Genomic DNA, 12,752 nt, shown 5'->3' with positions numbered 1-12,752 from the left:
GCAAATCAAACTTTGTCATTTACAAATAATGTGAACAACATGCACAAATATTAAGATGACAATTTGATGGCTTTGGTTTGTAAATGTCTCATGAATTTCAATGTTTCAATTACAGCATCACCGAACACAAGCAGGTTTATCAGTGCTGTCAGTGGAGCTGTATTTAATGTAACTGTAGTGTTGTTGATGTTTTTTTGAGGATGAGGGCATCACACAACCTGTTCGTGTTTCATCCGTCTGATTTGACAAGCTTCTGCTAAATCACACGTGAACCTGTCATCAGCAACAACAGATACCGCAAGAGTTTTTGTAAATATGCATCAGTCTAAAGGTTTTTGCATTTTATTATTTGCACATAATTACATTATTTGTTACATGAAAAGTTGATGCATTTTTACAATGTTTTTACATATGTTACATGCAAAAGTTGACAAGACTATATACTGTAAATATGCATGAGTATTAAATATTCTGGATGTTATTATTAGTATGTAATATATGTTACATGCAAAAGTTGACAAGTCTTTAAATTGTAGATCCGTGTAAAGGGTTTTGCATGTTACATTATTTGTTACATGTAAAAGTTGAGAAGTATTTATATCGGAAATATGCACGAGTGTAAAGGGTTTTTCATTTTATGATTTGCATGTACATGCAAAAATAGAGAAGTCTGCATTGTAAATACATGAGTAAAAAAGTTTTTGTGTTTTATTTTTTTGCGCTTTACATTATTAGTTACATGCAAAAGTTGATCTTTATGTTTAAATATGCTCAAGTAAAAATGGTTTTTCATTTTATTATTTGCATGTAACGTTATTTGTTACATACAAAATTTGAATAAGACTATCTTATATATGCGCGTGAGTATAAGGTTTTTGCATTTTATTTTTGCATATAACAATATTTGTTACATGCAAAAGTTGACAAGTCTTTGATAAGTTTAACAATTTTTTGTTTTATTATTTGCATGTTACATTATTTGCAAAGCTTGAATTAGACTTCCGTATGTATGCATGAGTATAAGGTTTTTTTATTTGAATATTTGCGTATAACATTATTTGTTACATGCAAAAGTTGATACGTTTTTACAGTATATTGTAAATATGCATGAGTATAAAGTTTTTGCATTTTAATATTTGCATGTTACATTATTTGTTACATGCAAAAGTTGAGAAGTCATTATATTATAAATATGCACGAGTATAAAGGGTTTAGCATTTTACTGTATGCATATAATATTATTTGTTACATGCAAAATTAAATAAGACTTTTACTATCATTTATATATGCATGAGTATAAGGTTTTTGCATTTTATTAATTGCATGTAACTTAAATTTTTCCTGCTGCCCAGAAACAGACCTGAGAGCATCAGAAACACTGAAGCAAGTGCTTTGAACCCTGTCTCTCTCTCTGACTGAACATAACTGTAAGCACTCCAGCGGCCAATTAATCATCCTGAAGGTGTGCGTTTCTGTTTCCTCAGCCTGATAAATCAAAATGAGTTCTGTAAGTGCTGCACTCTATATAAACATGTAAATTACACTTTGAATTAATCACCGTCTGCAACTATCATCTCACTCAGGTTCTCTCCTTATTCAGGTCTGAGAGACGGTGGAGTGTCTGGAATTGGCTGCTGGTGTCATTTATCATCGTCCCGGCGGGTGAGTGTGTTTTATTCAGTGTGGTCTGGAGGAAGAGTCACAGCCAAGAGAACAGAGCCGCTGATTCTGCCATCATGATGCAGATACAGACTCACATCAGCCCTTGAGAGTTACCTCAGCTGATCACTTCACATATATACAGGACGGAAGCTTATTTCTACCATGGAAAAAAATTAAAAAGCTACTTTTATCTCAGAGTTGATTTTTTTTCTCTCTCAGTTCTGAGTTTAAATCTCTCAATTCTGAGAAAAACAATTGCAAGAAATGGTCAGAATTGTATGTTAACTCACAGTTGAGAGTTTATAACTTCAAATTGTGAGATGTAAACTTGCAATTCCAAGAAAAAAAGTCCAAATTGTGAGATTAAAAAGTTGCAAGTAATGTCATTAAATTTTTTAAACAGAATTGTTAGATGTAATTCTGATAAAAAAGAAAAAAAAAAAAAGCAATTACCTTTTTTATTAAAAAAAAGCACTGCAAAATATAAAGTTAGAATTCCAAGGAAAAGAATTTGATGAAAACAGTCAGCTTGAAATTGGGAGAAAAGAAGTCAGAATTGTGAGCTAAAATGTCACAATTACTTTTTTTTTAGATTTGTATTATTATTTTTTATATTTTATATTTTTATAAAAAAAAACAATTGCAAAATGTAAACTTAGAATTCCAAGATGTATTAAAATAAAGCCAAAACTGCGAGACATAAACTCAAAATTCAGAGAAAATAGGAAGAAAATTGCAAGATGTGAACTCACTATTCTGAGAAGAAAAATCTAAAGTGCAAGATAGAAACTCATAATTGGAAGATCTTAGCTCGCATTTGAGTTTATAAATTAAAATTGTGAGATATACACTCAAAATTGTGAGATTAAAAAGTTGCACTTATCTTTTTATCTATTTTAAACAGAATTGCAAGATGTAAAATTCTGAGGGAAAAGTCAATAATGTTAGATAAAAACTTGCAATTACCTTATTTGTTCCATTACGGGGAAAAAAAAGAAACAAAAAACAGTAATTTGAGATATAAACTCCAATTCTAAGAAAAGTCTGAATTGTATGATGTAACCTCACAATTCTGAGAAAAAAAGTCTAAACTGTAAATGAAATGTCACAATTACCTTTTTTTTTTAATTATTTTGTGGTGAAAATGTAACTTTCATTCGTGTAAATCCCACCCTACAGTATCAGATACAGAATGCGGTATTTAATTCATGTTTGAAAACTCAAACTCATAAAATGCATTCATTTGGTTTAAACTGAATCACAAGATCAGAAACATTAATTAACAAAGTAAGATTTTAATTTCATGTTGATGCAACAGAAAGATCTTACATGGACGGCGGGTGCACTGGAAAACAGTTTACTGAAATACACACATTTGTTGATTCACAACATGCAAGCAGAACATATAACAGTGAATCTTAAACACGACTCGAGAGAGTTCATCATGACAGAAAACAGAAACGCATCGCTGACAGAGACTCTGGAAGTGAATCTGGAAGAAATAACACACAAAATACAGTCGGTTCATCCGTTGTGCTTTGAGTGTAAGACTGCGGCTCAATAAACCTCAGTGACCCTCTTATATCTGATCCACGACACCAACCCCAATTAAACCTCACAGTATTATCATTCTGTCTTCTCAAGATAACACTCATGTCAAGATGACCTCAAGAAAATAAGGCAGAAGTGTCATAATAATGCCTGACTTCTGCATGCATCCGTATGTTTGGAAACCTCATTATTTTTGCAATTCCATTTTTGGTGCCTCTTTTATTTCTTTCAATGATCATCTGAATTACTGTAAAGCCCAGATTTAATGCTACATGTAATGTTATTGCTCTGTCTTATGCAGGTGCTAATATTGGATTTGTAGACTGTCTCGATGTAAACAGTTGTGTTTATATGTAAATTCAAAGCCAGAACTGAGTTGGTGAAGAAACTCCTCTTGATGTTGGACTGATGCATCACGCTAACCTTAGAGAATCAATCTCTGTGATGTAGACACCAGATTTAGACGTCTGAGTGATGGTTTCAGCAATATCTGTGTGACGACGGTGCGTGCAAGTGTCCTAGTTCTCAATGGGTTTAGTGTGTTCGTCAGTCAGCGGGAGAGTCGATGCTGCAGTAGTTAAATGAGTGACAAATACATTATACGTACAGTCCAGTTCACTCATGAAAACAACTGAATTTAAAACTGTCTATGCAGTTGCCAGGTTGGCATGAGTGGTTTCTAGTGTACTGCTAGGCAGTTGTTAGGGTGTTCTGGGCGGTTGCTATGTCATTGCTAGGGTGTTCTGGCTGGTTTCTAAAGTGTTGCTATGTGGTTGCTAAGGTACCCGGGGTGGTTGCTAGGGTGTTGTTATGCATTTGCTAGAGTACTCTGAGTGGTTGCTAGGGCGGTTGCTAGGGTACCCAGGATGGTTGGTAGGGCCGTTGCTAGGGTACTCAGGGTGGTTGCTAGGGTGTTGCTAAGCGGTTGCTAGGGCAATCATGGTGAAACCAAGACTTGTCATTTGCACTTACATATTGTTGCTCTTTTGTTAGTTTTGATTGCTTCTGTTGTCCTCATTTGTAAGTCGCTTTGGATAAAAGCGTCTGCTAAATGACTAAATGTAAATGTAAATGAATTGGCAGTGACAAAATTATTTTCCTTAAATCAAACTTTCAAAAGATTGGGGTCAGTAAGATTTTTTTTAAATGTTTTTGAAAAGTCTCTTCTGCTCACCAAGGCTGCTGTTATTTGGTCAAAAATACAGTAAAAAATTTTTAAATATTATTTCAATTTAAAACAGCTGTTTTCTATGTGAATATCTGTTAAACTGTCATTTATTTCTATGATGCGCAGCTGTATTTTCAGCATCATTACTCCAGTCTTCAGTGTCACATGATCTTCAGAAATCATTCTAATATGCTGATTTGCTGCTCGAGAAACATTTCTGATTATTATCAATGCTGAAAACAGTTGTGCTGCCCAATATTCTTGTGGAAACTGTGATGCATTTTATTTTTCAGGATTCACAGATTAATAGAAAGTTCAAAAGAACAGCATTTATTTCAAATAGAAATCTTTTGTGACATTATAAATGCCTTTATTGTCACTTTTGACCAATTTAATGCATCCTTGATAAATAAGTGTTAATTTATTTTTAAAAAAAGTGCAAACAGCTGAACTGAAACCGTGTTCTGGCAGATGATCTGTTTGAACTCAAAAATCTGAGTTTTGATTTTCCTTTCATAAAGGAATAAAATAAAAACGCATTCAGTTGTCGAGAAAGCTGCATCATCAGAGCTTGTGTGTGTGTTTCTCTGGCAGAGATCAGAGCATACAATAAACATATAATGCATAAGATACAGTGAAATATGCCAGTGACTTTCAGGATAAAGATAACAGTGCAGGAGATTCAAGATGTCGGGGACGTACTTGCAAACGTAGAGCGTTACATAACCGTTGGCAGAATCTCTGAGTTTGGCAGCCAGCGGTTGCCACACTGAAGGGCACTTGTAATTTTGGCTTGTTTGTCTGTTTGCATGTTGACTTATTCCCTTCATTTTGAAAATACACATGTAATCTTGTGTTAAGTGCCTGACTGATTTGCATTCTGTTTGATTTCTTTAATAATTGTGCAAATGTTGCAGTGAAGTAGCCTAAAAGTTCAGTGTAACTGATGATCAACATTCAACAGTCAGTAGTCATTTATGCTGTGTTGGGGAGTAACTGAATATAAATGCATTTTCCAGTAGTTCAGCTGTTAAAAAATGCAGTACTTTAGACCACATAGGTTTACTGCATTTAAACATTTGTGTTCATATGATTCTTCCATTGAATTCTTTGCAGTTCTTTGGCGTTCCACGTAAATAACATGGTTTAATATGTGACCCTGGACCACAAAACCATAAGGGTCAATTTTTTTGAAACTGAGATTTATACATCAATTAAAATCTGGAATCTGAGGGTGCAAAAAAATCAAAATATTGAGAAAATCGCCTTTAAAGTTGTCCAAATGAAGTTCTTAGCAATGCATATTACTAATCAAAAATTAAGTTTTGATATATTTACAGTAGGAAACTTACAAAATATCTTCACGGAACATGATCTTTACTTAATATCCTAATGATTTTTAGCATAAAAGAAAAATGAGGATAGTTTCAGGATGGTATTAGTGGTGACACATTATTTGAAGCCTTTATATAATGGATTATAAAAGTATGTCACAACTAACTTTTTTATATTTTTATTGCATTTTGCAAACAAAAAAAGTGCAAAATGCAAATTCAGAATTCAGAGAGAGAGAAAAATCAATATTGTGAGCCATAAACTCGCAATTCTGAGAAGAAAAGTCCAAATTGTGAGATAAAAAGTCACAAATATATTTTTTATATTTGCTTTATAAAAGCATCTTAATGGATTAATTATGCTTTTTAATGCAACTTGTAATGACATCATGAATAATTGTAACCACAGTTATAATACTTACATAATACTATAATATAATAATATAATACTAACAGTTATATATATCTACTCAATGTTACACCTTTAAAAAGTGTAATGCATTAAAACACATGACAAACAACCAATTTCAGCTATAACAAGCAATCATGCAAATATAATGCATTTTTAACTTTGGTTACAATTATGAAAATATTTAATGCATTACAATACAATATGAATACCTGTATAATGCATTATACATAAAGGCCTGTATTGCAAATTAATCTCTTTTTTTACTTTTTGCATCCATATTTGTGAAATTGTTGCTAAATAAAGCTTTCAAATAAATGCAAATTATATTTTGAAAGATATCGCTCTTTAACCACCTTCTTGTTTTTGTAGTGAATTAAGAGAGTAGTTTCATCCCCAACACTGCATGTTTCAGTGTTTTTTCAGCGCACAAGCTGCAGAATTTAATGCTGGATCAATGATTTTTAGACTAAAGTTTGATGCCAGCATTCAAAAGATAATATGCATTGAGTGACAAACAAAGGTGTTGGCGCATGTCTTCAAATCGGACATACTTTGTTCTCAGGAATGGGAATTTGGGCACAGGAGCTGCGTTCATTGGGATGCTCTTCTGTTTTAGGTGGGACGGTTCCAGCGATGGCGGACATCTCTCCTGTGTTGCTCTCATTGGTCATGCCTGCGCGCTCGGTGGTCTGGTTGATGTTCCCCTCGATGACGGTGACGTCACTGCAGCTCAAGAGCTGAACCAAACACTTTCTGAACTGAGGAGATCACAGGGAAGACAAATGCAATGGATTATTCTCCATTGAACACTTCAACTCTGAGCTAGAAATGAATTTGACCTCCACTGAACATCTCCACAAATTCATAAACTCAAGATTAGGGTTCAACATGGCTACATTTGTAAGTAATTTCCTTAAGGAAATGTGTTGTTTGGTCCCAATATGTATTACAACAAATTATAAACCAAGACACCACAGGTAAATAGAGTAAAATGTTAACTAATAGATATCAACATATGTAGCCTATTTGATTCATCACAGTACATTCAAAAGCCAGGTTCTTGTTTGATTTTGTTGACATATGAGAGTTCAAGGTTTTTACAGAGGGGGCATTTGATTTCTCTTTTTGTTACTCCATAAATCATAAAATACTATCATCAGACAGAAAAAAGTAAATTTTCATCATGTTTTTAGGAATACAATGTTGTATAAATCGTTGTGAATGATGTATGAACAAACCCCTCAGTAAAAATCTTCAGAATATAAAGAGGAAAAAAACTGTAAAGTTTGGTGTGTGTATGTTAGTGCTGCTGAAGTGGAGAAAACTTTTAAAGATATGGAAAGGAATTGAAATCTACAATCGCAAATAGATAATGTTTTAGGAATAAAAAGTTTTAATAATGTTACATAAACCAGGCAAATGTTATATACAAACCCCTCACTAAAAATCTTCAGAATATAGAGCGGAATAAAACTGTAAAGTTTGGTGTATGTAAGTGCTGCTGAAGTGGAGAAGAAAACTTTTAAAGATATGGAATTGAAATTATGGAATTGAAATCTACAGTCGCAAATAAAAAGTTTTAGTTCTGTTATATAAACCAGACAAATGCTATGAACAAACCCCTCTATAAAAACCTTCAGAATATAGATAAGAATAAAACAGTAAATTTTGGTCTTTGTAAGTGCTGCTGAAGTGGAGAAACAAACTCATTTTTAGAAAACGGCTTTTAAAGATATGGATTGGAATTGAAATACACAAATAGACAAAGTGTAAAAATAAAACCAGGCAAATGATATATGAACAAATCCTTCTGTAAAAACCTTCAGAATATAGATAGGAATAAAACTGTAAATTTTGGTGTATGTAACTGTTACTGAAGTGGAGAAAAAACTCATAGCCTTTAAAAAATTGTATTGTATGTGAAATACACAGTCACAAATAGATAAAGTTTTTAGGAATGTTACATACAGTAAATAAGAAAAATATTATAAAGTGCAAAAATAAAACCATGCAAATGATATATGAACAAACCCTTCAGTTAAATCCTTCAGAATACAGATAGGAATAAAAAGTTTGTAATAAAACGTTTGTAAGTGCCGCTGAAATGGAGGTAAAAAAAAAAACTCTTTAAACGTATGGATTGAAATTGAAATACAGATGCAAACAGATTAAGTTTTTTAGGAATAAAATGTTTTACACTGCAAAAAATGCTTTTCTTACTTAGATTTTTTGTCTTGTTTTCAGCCAAAATATCTAAAATCTTCTTAAATCAAGAAGGATTTTCTAGACAAGTAAAAATTATTCTCTTGTTTTCAGAAAAAAAACATGTCAAAATTAAGTGAGTTTTTGCCTGAAACAAGCTAAATAATCTGCTAATGGGGTTAGCAAAATAATCATTCTTTCTGTTTGAAATAAGATTATTTTGCTTACCCCATTGGCAGATTATTTTGCTTGTTCAAAGCAAAAACTCACTTAATTTTGACTTGTTTTTTCTAAAAACAAGACAATAATTTGTACTTGTCTAGAAAATCCTTCTTGATTTAAGAAGATTTTAGATATTTTGGCTGAAAACAAGACAAAAAAATTGTTTTTAGAAAACAATTCTTGTTGACATGTAGTTGCAAAGTTACTTACTGTTAGTAGAATGTCTACTGTAAAGTAGACTATCAAAATAAAGTGTTACTGAAATAATCATTCAAATTTTGAAGTGGAAAGACTGAAAGTATTTTCTTGTCAAATGTATTTCAATGATCATTGGGTTATTTACAAATGTAAAAAATACAGTGTATTAATATGTCCAGCACTAATTGCTAAAACACCAAGGCACTAAATTCTACAAATTTTATTACTCATTGCTTTTCAGTCTAATTTCTCAGTATAAATTGTGATCAGCACTAAATCTGTAGGTGTGTTTGTGTTATTGAGATATGATTCTAGTTTTACGATTATTAATATTTTACATAATTTTCATTTTATTTAAAGTTTTAGTAAGTTCGTTGTGTTCGTTCGTTGTCATTTGTAGTATTTTTGTTTATATATACACTACCGGTCAAAAGTTTGGGATAAGAACGATTTCTAATGTTTTTTACAGAAGTTTCAAATTATGCTCATCAAGGCTGCATTTATTTGATCAAAAATACAGGAAAAAATGTAATATTGTGAAATATTATTATGATGTAAAATAATGTTTTTCTATTTTAATATACATTAAACGTTTTTTTTTCAGCATCATTACTCCAGTCTTCAGTGTCACATGATCTTCAGAAATCAGTATAATATGCTGATTTATAATCAGAGCTGGAAACTGTTGCTGCTTCATATTGTTTTGGAACCCGTGATACTTTTTTCAGGATTCTTTGATGAATAAAAAGTTAAAAAGAAGAGCATTTATTTAAAATAGAAATCTTTTCTAATAATATAAACTACCATTCAAAAATTTTGGAGTTAGTACATTTTTATTCTTTCTTTTTTGAAAGAAATTAAAACTTTTATTCAGCAAGGATGTGTTAAATTGTTAAGAAGTGATAGCAAAGATTTATATTGCTAGAAAAGATTTATATTTTGAATAAATGCTGTTCTTTTTAACTTTTTATTCATCAAAGAATCCTGAAAAAAGTATCGCAGTTTACTTTGCAAAAAATATTTGTCAGCACAACTGTTGATAATTCTAATAATAAATCAGCATATTAGAATGATTTCTGAAGATCATGTGACACTTTATACTGGAGTAATGATGATGGAAATTCAGCTTTGCATCACAGAAATAAATTATATTTTAAAGGATATTAAAATAGATTTTATATTGTAATAACATTTTGCAAGATTACAGTTTTTTTCTGTATTTGTGATCAAATAAGTCTTACTGATCCCAAACTTTTGACCGGTAGTGTATATATATATATGTCGTGTCAAGCATGTCGTGTTGCTGTTCACGTATTTTAGCAGGTTTGTATTCCTGAAGAGTGTGGACAGAATCCAGATGTCAGCGTTTGAATGAAGGAAACCAGCGGCTAAACTGACAGCTACAGCTCAGCTGCCAAACACTGTTTACATCCAATAACCTCCACAGCTGCTCAATAATTCAACATCTCCTTCGGAGTGCGCTGGGCTTGATCCAAACCGCAGGTATTTATTTATTTATTTTATTTTAGTAATGCATGTCAGATATTTCAGCTCTGGTGAAGCAATATCATCCCACCATGACAGATTTAGGATTTTTCTAAATCCATAAACTGTGTCCTGTGCTCTTCTCAAACACACTATGGGAAAGCAGCCTCAGTCCTAAATGGCTTGCATAAGGACTTATTTCTGTCAGGCGAAACCTTCAATCTCTTTCAGCTACAGTAACCTATTTATCAGCAGGGGACTTTTAGTGGGACACTGGAAACTTTCTTGCCGCGCCTCAAGATCTTCATGCAATATTACGCTTAAGACCAAAATTTAAGTACAAGCATCACCAGAAAATCGTTGAGCAAAGCAAGTTGCAAACTGCGTTCGAGTTTGGCCTTTCTATTATTATTTTATATATGTATATAAATGGTCAAGAATTGGTGCAAACTGCTATCCCACAACCAAAAAACACATTTAAAAAGCATTTAAGTATTCAAATCTTAGATGTTTACAAATATCCTTCTATTATCTATTGAAACCTACAATAATATTTAAAATATTATTAAGCTTAATATATATAAAATCCTCATTTATTGGGTACTTTCAATTGGGAGGGGGCTGTCCCTAACCCTAACCCCTAACTTTCAACTTATGAAAATGATATTGAAATCATTTTTGTATTTTTTTCCACTGTTGTTTTTAAAAGTATCTTTTTGATTCTTTTAAAAAGTGAAGTTTAAAAAAATATTTATTTTATATTTTCTTTGTAAGTTATGAAAATTTGTGTAATCATGACAATGATGTCATCGTTGTTTTGGTAGTGGCAAAAGGGAACACATAATCCTCATATTTGGGGGAAATAAACAAAATATTAGTACAGTTATGCGATTTTTTTAGTATTTTAGTATGTTTAGTAGTGTTTTAGTATGCAAGTTAAAAATCTGTAATGTGATGTGGTCGCTACCAAAGCATTACTGTCAGTATCGAAACATGGAATCTTTTGTCAAAAATCAAGTATACTGAATTATCAACTACGTTGTTATGCTAGTTTTTGGTTCAATGTATATTCAAACTAATGAATCCTTAACTTTGAAATCAGAATGATCAACTTTTTCCCTTTTACCAAAAAAAAAAAAATTGGGTTCAAATCTGTTTTATGTACACAAACATAGAGTTGTTTTATATATAGCTGTCCTGAACCTTAACCCTTACATTTCAACTTATGAAATTTATATTGTTTTTAAAAGATATATTTAAACAAATAAATAAAATTAAGTTCAATTTCTTTGTAAATTATGAAACTTTATGTAAAAATAAAAATGTCACAATGGAAAAAGTGTATGTTTTAGTCCATTGGCTGAGACTGATTTTAAGTACATAGATAGGTCCCATCATTTTGAGATAAATGTGTTCAAAAGTCTGTAACTTTAAGGAATGTCACTTCCAAACACCTTTTTTCTGCAATTAAGCACACTTTTTTTGGGGTGTTATTCGATAACATTTAGTTTTTGTGTACCACTGTTCAGAACTCGGCTAGCTAACCATGTGCTGATTAGCATCTTTGAGCTAGGTTCAAAAGTATCTAAAATTATCACTACTGAAACAGTCCCGACCGAAATATTCGGTGAAGTTTCGGTTGTGACATCATTTTTTTTTTAGGGGTGTTATTCCATAAAATGGAGTTTTTATGTGCATACAACTGTGCCAAAAAGCATCTAAAATTGTCACTACCGTAACAGTCACGACCGAAACATGCCATAATTGTTTCGGTAGTGACAAAAGGGAACACATAATCCTTTATTTGGGGGAAATAAACAAAATTTTACTACGTTTCAGTTAGTATGCGAGTTAAAATTCTGTAAGGAGATGTGGTTGCTACCAAAACATTACTGTCACAACCGAAAATGTGCAGTCACAACCAAAACATGGTATGTTTTGTCTAAAATCAAGAATACTGAATTATCAATTAAGATGTTATGATAGTTTTTGGTTCAGTGTTTATTCGAACTAATGAATCCTTAATCTGTATGATCAACTTTTTGCCTTTTACAAAGAAAAATTGGGTTCAAAATACAACAAATCTCATAAATTACACTTGAAATATTGTTAAAAAAAATTTTTTTATTAATTTACCTCCATTTTTTTTTTTTATAAAATAGCAAAAAATATATATTTACAATGACGATGTAAGCAAAATCTTAATACCCCTTCTAATTAAATTATTATTACTGTGTGTTTCGGTAGTTACACATTTGGGGAGAGGACAAATATTCTAAAACTTTCTGGAAATACAATATGAAATAATAATAGTTGCATATGCACCTTGGATATTATACAATTTGCATGCATGCAAATTTTTTAGAAAAAGGCATCATTTTTTTTGAAGATGTTTACAACTCTGACTTTGGACCAATTCTGTAGAATGGCCCATATATATATATATGAGTGTGTGTGTGTGTATATATATATATATATATGTGTGTATATATATATATATATATACAGTGGTGTGAAA

The 12,752-nt window shown here is 31.7% G+C and overlaps 1 protein-coding gene across 1 annotated transcript in view; it reads right to left on the bottom strand.

The window, feature by feature from the left end:
- Positions 1 to 6,628: 6,628 nt before the first annotated feature.
- The window catches only part of valopa (vertebrate ancient long opsin a), a 31,517-nt gene continuing 25,393 nt past the window's right edge, over positions 6,629 to 12,752 (bottom strand). The window contains exon 5 of the mRNA XM_016487329.1: positions 6,629 to 6,885. Within this exon, the coding sequence (XP_016342815.1) occupies positions 6,664 to 6,885 (222 nt within the window). The 3' untranslated portion in view covers positions 6,629 to 6,663. The remainder of the gene's footprint in view (positions 6,886 to 12,752) is intronic.

This window comes from Sinocyclocheilus anshuiensis, unplaced genomic scaffold (genome assembly GCF_001515605.1).
Source record: "Sinocyclocheilus anshuiensis isolate Anshui unplaced genomic scaffold, SAMN03320099.WGS_v1.1 scaffold709, whole genome shotgun sequence".
NCBI classification, from domain to species: Eukaryota; Metazoa; Chordata; class Actinopteri; order Cypriniformes; family Cyprinidae; genus Sinocyclocheilus; species Sinocyclocheilus anshuiensis.
Note: the sequence above shows the minus strand (reverse complement) of the source record. Positions and strands in the feature narration are given on the sequence as shown.